Source organism: Pleurodeles waltl, chromosome 5 (assembly GCF_031143425.1).
Source record: "Pleurodeles waltl isolate 20211129_DDA chromosome 5, aPleWal1.hap1.20221129, whole genome shotgun sequence".
NCBI classification, from domain to species: Eukaryota; Metazoa; Chordata; class Amphibia; order Caudata; family Salamandridae; genus Pleurodeles; species Pleurodeles waltl.
In genome coordinates, this window is record NC_090444.1 from 1,401,203,786 (window position 1) to 1,401,220,952 (window position 17,167).

Here is a 17,167-nt window from a genome sequence, read left to right on the forward strand (position 1 = left end):
AGGAGATCTACGAGGGGAAAACAATAATTTTTTATATGCCAGAGACGACATAGAAGTATGTAATTGAGGAGGAGCTCTGTCCCCTGCACCAATCTCCCCACCCCACAGGGAAACAACCTCTGATAGGAAATGTCTGCTTATGCCAAGGTGGGAGGGAGGATTCAGACTAGCTCCCACAAGTGGCGCAGTTGGTCAGGGACTGTGTCACCCTCCCCAGACTCCAAAGAATCCGGGTTGTAGCTGAAGAACCAGAAACAGTCATCTCAGACCAAAACTGCCTGCTTTGGGCTTATACCAGACACAGTGCCCCCAGAGAGCTCCATCGTTCTTCACCCTGCCGACTAGGAATGAGAGACTGTCCTCAAGTCCAGTGATCTGACCTGGAACACCAATGGCTTAACCTGAAGGGAACCAGAACCGCTAGCCGATGTACTTTTCTTTTCCGAAGGACTGGCTAAATGAGATCCTGCAAACAGGAGGTGTCCACCACTTCACTTTCAATATATAATGTTATTGGGTTTTGTTCTAGTCCTGTGGGCAACAGATGCCTTCGGGTTGAAGTGTGGGGCAGGGGGTTGTTGGGGTGGACTGGGATTTCTATTCATTTGTTGTACGTTTACTTGTCTAGTTGCAAGTACTCTTTGTAATTTTTTTTATTCTACCACACCACCATACAAAACTCTTCTAATTCACCAAAACACTTGCAGAGGGCACGTCACCGTTTGATTACATATTACCCACAGGGCATAGCACGCTCCTTCTACCTCCCAGCCCTCTTCCCCCACTGCCACCACCCCCCCCAACTTTTGCATGCCCATCTTCATGGAATTTCTGGCACACTGTGGAATGCTAACGAGCTGCTAGACAGAATCATAAACGCAGCAGTCCTTTGTAATGCTCGTCGCTTTCTTCTGGCCATTCTGATGCTCCAGAAGGCACACCTGATGGGGACTCTTTGCTCCTTCCTGCTACCATGATGGTTATAGGTGGAGCTTCTGACAAGTGGTGTTTCTTCTCCATCAATACTTCTCTATCATGGTCAAATGTGTGATATCTGATCCTCGGGCTGCTACCTTGTCCTTGAGGGTGAAATGGAGGGTCATGGATTTAATCTTTTCTGTCAACTGAGTCCCTCTTTCAGACCCTCATGAATCTAATATTGGCACTCCCTGATGGTGTCACATTGATAGGCAGTGATTTCAATGCAGTGCCTGATCCTGCTGCTGAAGACGGGTGTCCCATCTAACCATAGGTGCACGAGGGCACGTCAGCTCTCCAGCCTGGTAAATGCTCTTTGCTTGTTCGATGCATGTTGCCTGTGGAACACTAGACAGCAACAATACGCTCATACCTCGTCTCCCTATCACTCCCTTAGAAGTTTAAACCTTCTCCTCCTGCTGGCCACTGATTGCCTCTGGGTATCCGAGGTACAGATTCTCCCTCAGGGAATTTCTGGTCATGCACCAGTGCTCCTATACCTGGGTTCCAGGGCGGCTCAGCATCCAGTGTGGCGCTTAAACTCATTCTATCTTCTGGGCGATGCATACTCCTGATCTCTCTGATGAGCTCCAAATGTACTTTGAGACTTAAAAAGGAATGGTGAGGTCTGCTGGCACACTATTGGCAGCCTGTAAAGCTACTATCAGGGGGCATGCTAAAAGTATTCTTCGTGGGAGGGAGAGAGAGAAACTCCAGCAGGTATCACAACTGGAAGCCCAAGCTCTCCGGCTGGAGGCACAGCTTTCCAAAGACCCCCAAAGGGAGCCCACCCTGTAGCTTGAGCTGACCCAAGCTGAGATTGGCCATTTATCGCTGGAAGCGGCACAACAAGTGTGGCGTGCCTCTACTGCAAGAGTAAATGAGGTGGAGGGGGGATAAGAACGGCAAACTGCTGTACTGGTTAGATACCTGATCCATGACTGCATGGGTAATTCCGGAGGTAGAGGACATTGTTGGTTCCCCCAGTGCACTGCTCAGGGCATAGTACAAGTATTTGCGGAATACTGTCCACACCTATACACAGCGGTCCTGTGGGCTCAGGTGGAACTGGACTCCCCCTCCTTATTGAACAACATCTCTTTGCCTTAAGTATCGTGAAGTAATAGACAGCCCCTGCATCAGCCCCTCACAGATGAAGAGATCTCCAATGCGGTATCAGCAGGGCTGCTAGATAGGCACCTTGCCCTCACGGATTCCCTACTGAATTCTATAGCAAATACAAAGGTATTCTATCTCCACATTTGTTTGCCCTTTATAACGAGGTTGCCAAAGTTGGTCATTTCCCACAAGAGCTCAACATGGCCACCATTGTGGTCATTTCAGAATCGAACCCTCCATCTACTGATTGTGCGACATATCGACCCATCTAACTTATTAACGGAGAAATATAAAATTTTGCCACAATTCTAGCCACACATCTTAAAACGGTTCTTACCACACTCATGCATCCAGACCAGTGTGGCTTCATGCCGGCCAGGGGTACGAGGCAGTTCACTAGCCCTGTTGTTAGAATTCGAGAAAGTGTTTGATACAATAGACTGGACTTACCTGGCTCAAGTTTTTCAGAAGTCAGGACTGGGGCCTTGCTTCTGTAACTGTCAAACTACTTTATTCCAATCTAACTGCACAAGTACAGAATAATGGTATAGTCTCTGATCCATTCCCCATTTGCTGTGGTACCAGTCAGGAATGCCCCTTATCCCCACTTCTTTTTTCCCTTGTCATTAAGCACATAGCTCAACTTATATGCAAAGATGTACAAATACGAGGCTGGGAGTGTGGGATACAGGACATGGCAATCGCATTGCATTACACTGTATGCAGACTGTCCTTTTATTCCTTTCCAAACCTGAGGTGACTGGTCCACACTATCTTAGTCTCCTTCAACTCCATGCGGAGGCCCGTGGTCTGAAAATGAATCACACAAAGTCGGTGCTGGTTCCTCTTCACACCACTCAGGACTGCATTGCATGGCAAGAGACTATACCAGTGTGGCGATTGAGCTTTCAGTATTTGGGCATTCAAGTCACACTGAACCCTGAATTGGCTTGGAACTTTTTTACTCCCCTCATTTGAAAGGTGAGGGTGGACTTGAAAAAAATGGTGACCCCTCCAACTTAAAGTATTGTGGCTTGTTGCTCTCCATAAGGTGATACTCCTGCCAAAGTTCCTATATTTTTTTCTAAACTTTCTGCAATTAATACCTTGGCAGTGGTTCAAGGAGATGGACTCCCTAGCAACGTCCTTTTCTCTGGCATGACTGCAGATTGCGGTTAGCTTTTGCAAAGAGTCAGCAAATGCTGTACAAGGGCAAGCTGGGTATGACCAACCTGTACCTCTACTACCTGGCACCTTTACTATCTGTCATCTCAGACCCTGGTTATTAAATATTGGCTCAATGGAGGTTGGACCTGGTATATATGGTGGAACTATCCTCCCTGCTGTTCGAGGGGGTGTTGGGGATGACGTATAGCACCCAGCTACCTCAGACTGTTCCAGAGGTTTACTCATTGGTCTTTCTAAGTTGGTGTGCAGTGCTCTGGCATACTGGCTGGGATTCTAAGCTCACCCAGCAAACCCAATTGTGGAAGAGAAGGTGGCTATGTGAAACAGCTGGCCTACAGGGATTTCTACAGTGGGATAAGATAGGAATGTCCTTGTTGGGGGATGTCTGATCTAGTTCCCAAATGCGTTCCTTTCAATAACTTTAATCTACATATACGCTGTCATATACACAATTGCATAAATCCTGCATATATTGAAGACACAAATTCCTCCAGACACAACACTCCCAGAATTCAGCTCCTTAAAAGCAAAAATCCTGATGGGTGCATTGTCGAAGGGTGGGATCTCCCAAAACTATCTAACATTGGTACACAACGCCCCTCACGGCCTCTCAAGCTCAACAGATCGAAGAATGAATGACACTCTGGCCTAATCCAGAACTACTGAGACGATCTGAGCCTGTCTTTACTGATCTTCTTCAGAACTGCAGGCAGCACTGCAGGCAGCAGAGGCCCAAGTGAGAAGGCATACATGAGGACTGAGTTCCATTGGCGATAGAACATGTGCAGTAATCATGACACTGCATTCTCACAGGTGTGGAAAATATCCAACCAAGGCACACCCCACTGGATGAAGATGTCTTGAGCCACCTCTGGATGAAGATACTTTCATGGTCTGCAAGCTAACATTTGCAGAGCTAGTCTGCCCTTGGGCTCAGTGAGCCTGCCAATAATTGGCTGTTAGGAAAATCCCTTGAAAGTCCCATCATTCTCAGAAATGTAGTGCTTTCTGAAACAGGATTTATGTCCCCCAACACCATTCTGCTTTTTGCAGTACAACATGGTGGTTGTGTTGTCAGTCAAGACCTGAACCAGCCTCCCCTCGATGGATAGGAGGAACACTTTCATAGCCAACCGAATGGAGTGAAGCTCTAACAACCTGATGTGTGGCCTCTGATCCGCATCACCCATATGTCTGCCCCCAACCCAGCGACAATACATCTGTGAGCTGTAGGTGTAGTAGGTGCATTATATAATGAGAAAAGAAAGCTTGTAAGAAAGTCACACCTCTTTAAAGTCTCTAAAATACCTTTTCTTTTACAGTCACAAAGCATACCTTTTGTGGCTGTTCCTAAATTGAGTGGTGCCTATCCATGGTTGTCTCTGATAACTGGGTGCAGTTAAAAAGATTAGTTATATGTAGGTGCTAATAATAAAAAAAAAACTGCTGTTTTAAAACTAAAAGCACTCTGCCAATCTGAACACTTAGTTTAATTTACGGTCCAGCAGGTCTCCCAAGTGTATCCCGCTGGACCATCTGTTAATATATCTATACATTTTTAACCTTCATTTCTCAAGCTACTGTACAAATTTACACCAAATCACAAAAAGCTTGCTTTCTGTGTAATGATTTAGTTTCCTGACAAATTTGTTGTCATTTTGTTTAGTCGTTTTCTCTGTATCGTTGTTTAATTTTTCCTATGGAATTTGTATTGGCAGGGGAGTGTTTTTGAGAAACAATTCCTTTTGTTTGGAAAGTTTTCTTGAACATTCATCTAACAGGACCAAAGTATTAGCAAAACAAGAAACACTCGTCCTTTGGAAACTTTGACTCTCTTATAAGTACATAATGGTGACTTCCATTGTGTTATCTATAGGAATGTTAACTCCATGTGCACATTGCCCACCTTTCTGTAAAACACTTGTTTTAATTTGTTTAAATGTATTCACTTAAGTGAATACAAAAAAAATGACAGCTCAAGACCTTTATTGGTGGATAACTGATGTGCCTCAAACCATTCTGCTTGCCACATTCAGAGCTCTCAGTAGTGAAGTCGCCTTTTCTCTGGACTAGTGAAGTCACTTGGGCAGTGTGGCATACAGAGGCCTTTAGTTTCTAGTGGAGCAGCGTTACCCTTTCAACATTCTAGAGTTATATGCCACATGCCTGACCCTCAAGACTTGTCTGCCTTCCATCAAGGAAAGCTCAACCCAGGTCCTTTCTGGTAACACAATTACCATGTTGTATTGCACCAAGCAGGGCAGAGTGGTGTCCTGTGCTTTCCATCTATAGACTTGGAAGCTGGTTAGTAACGTGGCAGGTTCTTTGAATATCAAGCCAGACTTACCCAGCAGGTGTCATCTTACCAATTATGAATGTCATCTACTCCTGGTGGAAGTCAGGGTGTTCTTATGCAGTGGGGCATACCATCAGTAGATCTGTTCATTACTGCAGATAACACTCACTGTCCAGCCTTTTGCACTATGGAGGCCATCTAGGAGACATGTCCCACCTTTAGTAGGATCTCCGGCATCCTTCATGCTTTCCTGCCTCTACTGCTAAACCCAGGGGTCTTTAAGAAGGCCAGAAGGAACCAGACCCTGCTCATCTTGATATTCTCAGATTGGGTTTGGCGAAATTGGGTCCTCAATGTACTGATTCAAAGGATCTGACCTCCAATTTGGCTGCCTTTTTTTCTGGAGGAGCTTCTGTCCCAATAGGAGGGTATTTCTACAGCTTAATCTCCTCAAGTGACACCTCCTCCAGGCTGGAAGACGGAGGGGAAGTGAAGTGAGTGGCCTCACTTTCCCCCTGGAGGTGGTGGATACATTTTCGCTGTCCATATCTTCCCAGAGGTCTAAATTTATTATCTGCCTACTGGTTTAAATGTATCTAGTGAAATAGTAGGCAGTTTGGTCCTCTTCAAGGTAACTCCTGCTGACTTTATTGTTTTTGTTTTTGAGTTGAACCGGCAAATCTTCGTTTTGGGCACATTTAATGGTTACTTACCAGTTTTGCCCCTTTGGCCTTTCTTAGTTTGCCTCATTAGCTCTGTTTATTCAAGTCACCTGTTGTGATGAGTTTATTAAAAGACTTTTGTATACGTTTTGCCCATCTCCTTTTGTTATTCCTTAGTGTACCTTAATTTGGTCTTTCTCCTGGCCTTCCCGATGTTATCTGTGAAGCTACCATATGCCACCTTTTTCCCTAATGCTAAGGTGCTTCAGACTATGGCATCTTTTCTTCAGATATGCTGTTGCCTTTTCATGTGGAGCAGTTTCTCAAGCTCCGGCATACTCCTTGCTTTGCTCTTTCTGAAACAACCCTCTGTGGAGGTTAGGTTATACCAGTTGGATTGTAAGCAGATCTTTAGTTTCCCTGTTAATAGGAATAAGGTACACCGATGGATTATCAACTCTTTATTAGACTTGTCAATGTAAGGTAAGGAAGAGCAGTTCTGAAAGGTATCTTATCAAGGATTGCATTGAGCAGTACTGTGCTCTGGACTAAAAGAAGACTCCTGAGGATCTTTGGGTTCATTCCACTAGGACAAAGGCTGATACTTGTGCCAGATTAGAGGCGTTATGTTATTGGACATCTATCAAGCTGCTGCATGGTATCTGTCCATAACCTCAACAGGTGTTACTGTATCCTCTCTCAGGCCCCAGCCAGTGGTGTTTATGCCTGAATTAGTCCTGCGAGATACCCTAGTGTAAAGTACTCTTCTTGAACCCCCAACATTTGGGGAGGGTTCTGCTTTGTATTGATTCAAAAGGTGAGGAATCTGCATTTAGAAGTATCCATCAGAAGAATGAGTTAGTTGCCTTTGGGAATGATCCTTCTGGTGGATACTCTTAACTGCAAATTCTTCACCACTCACCTCCCAGTGTTGTATTTTATATGGTGACAGATATTTTATGTTATTAGCCTGCTAGGTGTTGTGGATATTCAGTGACGTTTTAAACAGTTTATTTTAATATGAATGTGAATGCAAATTTGAAGTTTCCTATCAATCATAGCAATTAAGTGGCACCTAAGAACACAAGTGGAGGGCTGTCTTACTGGAAAATTGCATACTCATTTGTTCTGTGCATCTTTTTAGATTACCCATAACTCTAAGCAGGGATGGGTGATGGAGCAGACTATGGCCTAAAGATAACCACTAAAAGTCTATATCGCCATTAATAACACTAAGTTGTAATTTCACTCCAGTTTCTAATAATGACTACATCCTGATGGGTAGAAATATGTATCTGAGGAACGAGTTATTTGCCTTTGGGAATTATTTTTCTGATTGATACGGTTTGCTGCAAAATCTTCCTCCTCCTCCCTTCACCCCCACCTCCCTGTTGTGTTCAGTGGGCTTCTAGTAGGTTATAAAGTACCAGGTTAGTGATGGTCTACTGTTGACAGACATGTTGGTCAGTGGCTCTACATCTGAGGTTACAGAGATAATCACTTAATAAACTGTCATCAGTGTGCAGAGGGGCCATTTATATGCTGCTCTTATCACTTCAGAAGGAGGAACTCAGCCACCATAGAGTCCAATGGCACCACTTGTCTTAGCATGGGATTTATTGCATCAACATTTTCCACATCCAATTTAGCACCTGAAAGAATTCAAAAGGGGTGGAATCTTTGATTAGAGTATCCTTCAAAAAGAGCAATAACCAAGTTCAGAAATTCATTCTCCATAGCTTTGAATGAGACCGTCAGTAGCAATAGCTGCAGAATTGTGAAAGAAAGTTCCAAAGAAGGCTTGCGTCACCAACCCAAAAATAAGATTTGCTTTGTGTATATCTCCTAGTAAGATAATCAGGTTCCAACCTCGTATTTTCATGAGAAAATACAACTCTGTATTGCTTTGTATTTTTCATGTTGTATTTCCCACTATTTACAACGTTAATTTTTGCAACTGCTGATGCCATGGAGGTGGTCGAGGTGGATTTTGTTTCCAAATTACATTTGGCGAAGTAAAGCAGACTATAATTAAGGAAAAATGTGGAAATCTATTGTTGTGTTTGGTCACGTGCAGATTACCTTCGCCAAACTTGAAACAAGGCTAGTGAACAAAAGAATGAATGACATTTAATAAGATGTGGTATGTATATATATATATATATTCGACGGCACGTGTAGCTGCAGATACAGATGCTATGCATAGATTCCACCATCTAGTGTTGGGCTTGGAGAGTCTTATATCAAGTCACGGGATCGAATGACTCCTCCCTTGGGTGATAGTGCACATGGACATTGACTCCTTTGTTAGATTGTTTTCTTTCCACTGTCTGGTTCGGATGCGTTTCCTCTCGCTCCGAGAAATTTGATTTGGAAACGTTATCATAACTCGGTTTCACCGTCGGTATTGTTTTTATCACGTTTCCATCTATAATCAAGCAGATAGTACTGCCTAAACCCAGAAAACGCCCTTTTGAGCGTGCACGCCCAACTCGAGCTTGTTCAGGCCTACCAAACCAAAGCCTGATGGACCAGACTCCATTTCGATTCTGTCCTCGATGCCTCTCTCTCTCTCCTCTCCACCCCCAACATCGAGAAGAAGACTGTGAAGCTTGTTGGTCGTTCCGGTTGAAAAAGACACTGCATGACTGGAGAGCGAGAAGACTTGAGATGGTGTCGACAAAATGCAGAGTACATCGACACCATAGAAGAAGAATAGGCCCAAATGGCAGTTTCCATCCAGGACGCAGACTCTGATGAAGATAGCCAACCGATCACTGCGGCTCAGCATGTGAGTACAGCTGCCCCTGCACCCACTTCCAAAAGACCAATTAAGGCCTTGGGTGCACCACTGCCAGAGAGCCATTGTTACACCCGAAAGAAAATCGTCGGCGACCGACCTTCGGGTTCGGCACCGAAAAAGGCCACACCCATTTCGATCCCGGAGTCGAGCAAATCCATTAAAAGCTCAAGAGCCGAGACAGCATCCACACTCTACCGAGACGAAAGTTCGACGTCCAGCTTCGGAGCCGAAACCACAGGCTGTATCTTCGGGACCGAAAAAAGATTCTCTCACAGGGGAACAAGGACTTTCGAGCCAATTAAAGCACAGCCCAAAGACGTTCGATAAACAGTCCTCTAAATCGCCTCAAACATCAGAATATATTTCTGAAGAATCAGATATTCAGCCTATACTTGAAACCATAGACGCCAAACAAACAAGGAAACATATCCAAAAAGAGACTGGGAGGATCATTGCTTCACCTCCTCCACAAACCAAAAGAAAGTTGGCGTTTAAAGAAAATCTTTATACTGCTCCACCACCAACAAAATCTCTTAAAGGAAGGAGAAACCTTTACCTTTACAAAATTCTCTACCGCATTCGCCACAACTTTCTTGCTCACCACCACCTGCTAGCCCACCACCATTGCCTTCACCAACACACTCCCATACTTATTCGCATGGTGATACAGTTGACCCCTGGGATTTGTATGATCCTAATACCATACCACTAAATGACCTAGACCTCTATCCTTCCAAACCTTCGCCACCAGAGGATAGCACAGCATATACACAGGTCATTTCAAGAGCAGCTGCGTACCATGGGATACTGATGCATAGTGAGCCTTTACAAGAGGATTTCCTTTTTAATACATTATCCTCCACACATTCACAATACCAGTGCTTGCCAGTGTTGCCTGGGATGCTCAGACATGCAGACGAAATATTTAAAGAACCTGTTAAGGCTAGAATTTTAACACGACAAGTAGGCAAGCATGCACCAACAGACCCAGCTTACATCACACAACAGGTACCACCAGACTCTGTTGTCAGCGCTGCTAGAAAAAGGGCCAATAGCCAATCTTCAGGGGATACCCCTCCCCTTGACAGAAAGCAGGAAGTTTGATGCTGCTGGCGCACTACCAGTTCACAAGCCCTACTAGCAAGATATGACAGGGCACACTGGGACGAAATGTAGGATTTCTTGCAACACCTGCCAGAAGAACATCAAAAAAGGGTTCAACAAATTGTTGAAGAAGGTCAGGCAATATGCAACAACCAAATAGCATCTGCTCTTGATGCTGCAGATACAGCAGCTAGAAGCGTAAATACTGCCATAACCATACGTATGCGTGCATGGTTAAGATCTTCTGGTTTCAAACCAGAAATCCAACAAGCAGTGCTCAGTATGGCATTTGACAAAAAACACCTATTTGGTCCTGAAGTTGACACAACAATTGAAAAGCGCTGGAAAGATTCAGACACTGCAAAGGCTATGGGAGCTCTATACACTACACCTTATAGAGGCTCCTTTCGTAAATAACAATTTAGTGGAGGTTTTAAGCCCCAATCTACAGACGCTTCCACCTCACAACCTAAACAAGGTGACAGCAATACCAAAGAGGAGCATTTAGAGGCTCTTATAGAGGCCAACACTTCAGAGCAAGAGGAAAATTTCAAGCCTCAAAGAATGTCACTTCTCCATCAAAACACTGACTTCCTCAGCATACCACAACCCCACAAATCTTCTGTGGGGGGCAGACTGCAGCAATTCCACTCCTAATGGCAAAATATCACCACAGACCAATGGATACTTTCAATTATCTTCAATGGTTAGTGCCTAGAACTGATTTCACTCCTCCAAACATTCCTCCTCGCTATCACAGGTTGTCCCCAGAACACAACATTCTGTTACAACAAGAAATACAATCACTACTACTAAAAGAAGCAATAGAATTGGTTCCAAAATCTCAACATGGAACAGGGTATATTCACTATACTTCCTCATTCCTAAAAAGGATGGCACTCTCAGACCCATTCTAGATCTCAGACCACTAATTCTATATCAGAACACTTTCACATGGTAACTCTGCAGGACGTCATTCCACTACAAAAACAAGATTACATGACTGCATTAAAATCTCAAAGGTGCATATTTTCATATCCCCATACATCCAGCTCATCGAAAATACCTAAGATTTGTGATAGCGGGAAGCCACTACCAATTCAAAGTTATTCCATTCGGCATAACAACAGCTCCAAGGGTTTTCACAAAATGTCTAGCGGTAGTAGCAGCTTACCCAAGAAGACAACACAAACATGTCTTTCCTTATCTAGACGATTGACTAATAAAATCAAGCCAAATTATACAATGTCAACAACACACTCAATACTCAATAGAAACCCTACACACATTAGGGTTCACAATCAATTACTAAAAATCTAATCTTCTACCAGCACATGTTCAACCTTACCTAGGTGCTAGTCTCAATACCCAAAAAGCCTTTGCCTATCCAAATACACAAAAGGATACAAGCTTTTCAAAACCTCATACCACAAATACAGCCAAATCATCATTACACTGTAAGGTTTATCATGAGAATATTATAAATGATGGCATCCTGCATAGCAATAGTACTGCATGCAAGATTATACATGAGAACACTACAACAGTGCCTCTCACAGCAGTGGTTTCAAGCACAGATTCAATTGTAAGATCTAGTGTTGTTAGACTGCCAAACGCACCCGTCCCTTCAATGGTGGAATCCCAACATTTTAATGAAGGGGCGGTCATTTCAGAACCCTGTCCCTCAGACCACAATAACAAAAGATGGGCCAATGATGGGTTGGGGAGCTCATCTCAACAACCTTACCATACAAGGGGAATGGAATTTAAAACAGTTAACTTATCACATAAACCGTTTAGAATTGTTAGCTGTATTTCTTGTCCTAAAAGCTTTTCAACCCCTTCTCAAACACAAAACTGTCTTGATAAAAACAGACAATATGGCAACAATGTATTATCTGAAGAAACAAGGGGGGACACATTCATCTCAACTGTCCCTTCTATCCCAAACAATTTGGAAATGAGGAATTCACAATCACGTTTACTTACTAGCAGAATACATCCCAGGGATACACAATCAGCTAGCGTACCTGCTAAGCTGGACACACCAACAGATACACGAATGTGAGATTCACTCTCAGGTACTTCAGCAGTACTTTCAAATGTGGAGAACACCAGAAATAGACCTATTCGCAACAAATGAAAACGCAAAATGCCCAAACTTCACATCCACAAACCCACAACCTCTGTCCAAGGGGAAACGCTCCATGGATCAACTGGTCCGGGATATTTGCTTAAGCTTTTCCTCCTCTCACTAATTCCATTTCTGGTCAACAAACTGTGTCAAACCTCTCTCACCATGATACTCATAGCCCCCACGGCAACATTGGCACACAACACTCCTAGATCTGTCAGTAGTGCCTCATTGCAAACGTCCAAACAGACCGGATTTGTTAACACAAAACAAAAGTCAAATCCGACATCCCAATCCCAGTGTTTTCAATTTAGTGATTTGGCTCCTGAAATCATAGAATTTGGATACTTGAAACTTCCATTAGAATGTATGGGTGTTCTGAAACAAGCACACAAACCTACAGCTAGACAATGCTATGCTAACACGTGGAAATATTTTGTTTATTACTGTCAGCCTAAAAATATAGGCCCACCTACAGTATCAATACAAGACTTTGTGTGCTACCTACTTCATTTCCATAAAGCAAATTTAGCCTTCTCTTCTATGACAATTAATTTTACTGCCACATCAGCATACTTACAAACTATACAACATACCTCTCTCTTTAGAGTTCCTGTTATTAAAGCCTTCATGGTAGGACTAAAGCGGTTCCTGCTTGGAATCTAAATATTGTATTCACAAGACTAATGGGACCACCATTTGAGCCCATTCGTGTGAGATTCAATTTCCAAATTGGAAATTTTCTTTCTTAGTAGTAATTACTTCATTAAGAAGAGTTAGTGAAATATAAGCATTCACTCTGGAGGAATCTTTTTTCCAAGTGCACAAACATAAAGTAGTACTTCGGACTAATCCAAAATTGTTGCCAAAGTTAGTTTCTCCTTTTCACATTACCCAAACAGTGGAATTGCCAGTCCTCTTCCCACAGCCAGACTCAACTGCTGAAAGAGCTGTTCATACTCTTGACCTTAAAAGATCTGTAATGTATTATGTTGATTGACCAAAAGACTTTAAGAAAACTAAACAGCTTTTTGTTGCTTTTCAACAACCACATAAAGGAAATCCTCTCTCTAAACAAGGATTAGCTAGATGGATTGTTAAATGCATCCAAACATGTTACATTAAAGCTAAAAGACAACTTTTAATAACACCTAAAGCACATTCCACCATGAAAAAATGTGCTTCTGTGGCTTTTTAACATACCAATGGCAGACATGTAAAGCTGCCACATGGTCCACTCCACATACATTTACTAAACATTACTGTGTGGATGTATTTTCTAAACAACAGGCCAATGTTGGTCAAGCTGTACTTAAAACTTTATTCCCATCTACTTCAACTCCTACAAGCTAGCCACCACTGTTTAAGAGAAGGACTGCTTTTTAGTCTATGCATAACATGTGTATCTGCAGCTACACATGCCATTGAACGGAAAATGTCACTTATCCAGTGTACATCTGTTCGTGGCATGTAGTGCTGCAGATTCACATGCACCCTCCCTCCTCCCCGGAAGCCTGTATTTGTTGCAGTACTTATTTGTACATATGTAAATATTCGTTTTTTATACATTTGCATGGACATCCTATCTACTTACTACATTTACTTGTACATTTATATTCTTTCACTCTATCACTCCTTCCTACACCCTTCTGCTGGAAAACAATCTAACAAAGGAGTCGATGCCCATGCGTACTATCACCCAAAGGAGAAGTCATTCAATCCTGTGACTCAAAAAAGACTTCTTTGATTTCTTCGAAGAAAAACAACTTGAAACATTCCGAGCCCAACAGTAGATGATGGATCCTATGTATAGCATGTGAATCTGCAGCACTACATGCCACGAACAGATGCACACAGGGTAAGTGGCATTTTTGTCTCTCTCTCTCTCTCTTTCTCTCTCTCTCTTTCTCTCTCTCTCTTTCTCTCTCTGTCTCTGTCTCTGTGTCTCTGTCTCGTCCAGAGATAAATGAAAATGCTAAAAGAATTCACTGTGAGTTGCTGGCTTCGCTATTTTCACGATTACATAACCTGTTGGGAGTATGCTTTCACAGAGGACAACCTTGTTTTTCTATATGTGTATGCAAGTTTCTCACATTTGTGTAAAGCAATAATGATGTGCATAAATAGGGTTATATGGTTTTGTTTGAAGGCTTAGACATCACTGTACTTTATAAATGTACACGCTGTAGTGTGATGGATTGTTTTCCTATGCACTGTTCAGATTACCCCGTAAAATCATTTGATGGACGGAAGAGAATGATCCTGAGCACCATTTCCTGGATGGGAGGGAAGAACCCTTTCCTGGGAATTGCTTACATCACTGTTGGCTCCATCTGCTTCTTTTTAGGAGTTGTACTACTAATTATTCACCATAAATACGGAAACCGAAATAATAGTGCTGATATTCCAAATTAGCTTCTGCTTGAATGCATGTGCACCAGTGCAAGCCCAGAATGGGCCCGGCTTTCATCTGCTAGGTCTACTTAATATATGTCATTGTCTCCAAAAAAGGCTGCTTAGTTTTTGTTTGATTATTGCTTGACCTGAAAAACCAAAAAAGTGAGGTATATGTTGTAGAATTAGTGATATGAACTGTGCAGTCATCGTCATTGCTGCAATAGTTTATTCGTTTAGCTTCCTTCAAGCTTCAGAGGTCTGTTTAAGAATTTGTTGATTTCTTTAAAGGCCATCCATCAGAAGAGTTTCCTTGCCCCACTCGCTAATGCACGCATTTCCCTGATTTGTTACCAGACAGGTTCGTTTTTTACTACAAATCTATGCATATGCATGGTGTATAAGATAAAAGGTTTGATAAACTGCTCTGATTGCTATTGTCTGCATTTATCTAAAGAAGCATTCATGTGTTTTATGACCAGGCTAATTCTTTTTTCTGTTATTCATTTTTTCGTGTCTGACTTGGCCTTTCATGTTAGTGCAGTGAAAAACACAGAAGCAACTAAGACCTCAGTTTTTCTATTCAAATGAATGCATATGAAATTCACTGTCTCTGTAGAGCGCCTTTTAACTGGTTTTAAATGTGTGCAGCAAATACTATACCATGGGAGGATTATCCTTTTTATATTTAAACCTAAAATTCTGGATTGTGATAACATTAGGAACTAGACATCTGTGTTGCTTCCATTTTATTGTCCACATCCCGCACCTGTGGGCAAGATACAATACAGTTAGGAATTATGTTTCATTTTTGGTTGAGAAGAAACACTGCCTTTTTAATAGAGTTGTTGAGACAGGGCTGTCATGGAGACGTGTTCTATTTCCTACATTTGCAACAAGCATAAACCGAAGAAGGTAGGGTTGAGCTCTTCTGATGTAGCAAATCAAACCACTCAAGACTTACTAAACTCCGCCAGTATTATGTTTGTCTTAAAATTGGCATCACCCTTTGTAAATCTTTAAGTTTTGTTATTTAAAAGGATCTAGGAATTGGAGACCTTTGCTGACTTCAGTTTAACGCTCATGTCTGGAATTTTCTGTTTAACTCTGTAGATAATATATGTTGTATTGTATATGGTGGTGGATGTTTTATGTAGTTAGCCTGCTAGGCGTTGTGGATATTCAGTGTTATTTTATCAACTTTCTTTCAGTAAGTGTGTTTTATTCTTGACGTGAATGTAAATTTTAAGTTTTCTTTCAATCAAAATAATTAGCAGACACCTAGAAAGAGAAGTGGAAGGCTTGCTTTCTTTCAAATATTGAGTTGAATCCGGATTCTGTTATGGAAACATTCGTTATCTTTTAACCAAATACATGAAAAACATCTCCTTAGATGCTCACTTGATGAAACATAACAGAAGTTGTTATTACTCACAGAGTTGGCAGTGAAAAACTCGAGTATCAGATGTGCAATTTGCAGTCAAGCCTGTTCATATAATAGTACTTTGCCATCAAATGTCTTGTTACATTTTCCAGTATGCGTTCTTATTTTGTCAGATTATTTAAATCGGAATTTAAGTTAAATGCTTTAAATTAAAGGAGTACGTTGTTATAAATAAAACACATGCATACGAGTTACTCATATTTTTGAGCAAAGATGTTTAAAAGTCCCTCTTTCACAGCGCTGCCACATGCTTCTTGTGCAAGCTTCCATGGCTCACGTTGCTAATCGAATAGATTTTGTGCCTCAGAGCTGTTAAGATTGAAATTGCCGCCTTAATATCGAGAATTTCTCTTGGGTGTTGGGGGGCAATGGGTACTTTGGCACACTCTTGTAGCATCCAGTGTACATTTCCTTGTTGAGGATTTCAGGTCTGTTTTTTACTGGAGCTGGTGATCTTTAGTTTATAAAATGGAGGGCAGAGTTTAATTTGAGTAGTTCCAAAGACAATTTACTGAGTACCAAGTCCTTCATAGTATGAATACTGGAATATTGTCACGTATGCACACACAGACACCACCATTTTGAATAGTGCAACTCGGATTTAGGTCCGAAAGAGGCAATATATCGATAAATAGCATTTTCCATTTTAGAGGAATGTGGACTTATAGTTTTTTTTTCTTAAAAATCATTCAAACTTCGATTTAATAGCTTTGCTGTCATTTATTTCTACTCGAATTAACATTTTGTTTAAGATCAAGCTACTCTGATTTCAGATGTAGAATGCAAATATTAATTAAACTGATGAATAGTGTTGTATTTTCTTTTAATTTCACTATTGTTCTGTTGCAGATTTGTACTTGCTTTCCCAATAAGAAGATGCTATAAAGTAATTTTAAGTGCCTGCTGTGCTGTTTTTACATACCTCTTTATTGATGTCTCTCAAAGTCGGGATCTACATTGGGTGCTTCTCCCACACTTTTTATCGCACACTCTGTCTCTCGTGTCTCCCCTTTTCTGTTTTCAGCTCTATCGCTCACCTGCATTT

At 42.0% G+C, this 17,167-nt stretch overlaps 1 protein-coding gene across 1 annotated transcript in view; it reads left to right on the forward strand.

Annotated features, from left to right (window-relative positions):
• The window catches only part of TMEM30A (transmembrane protein 30A), a 131,784-nt gene extending 114,851 nt beyond the window's left edge, over positions 1-16,933 (forward strand). Inside the window, exon 7 of the mRNA XM_069235669.1 lies at positions 14,506-16,933. Within this exon, the coding sequence (XP_069091770.1) occupies positions 14,506-14,699 (194 nt within the window). The 3' untranslated portion in view covers positions 14,700-16,933. The remainder of the gene's footprint in view (positions 1-14,505) is intronic.
• The last annotated feature ends 234 nt before the right edge of the window (positions 16,934-17,167 follow it).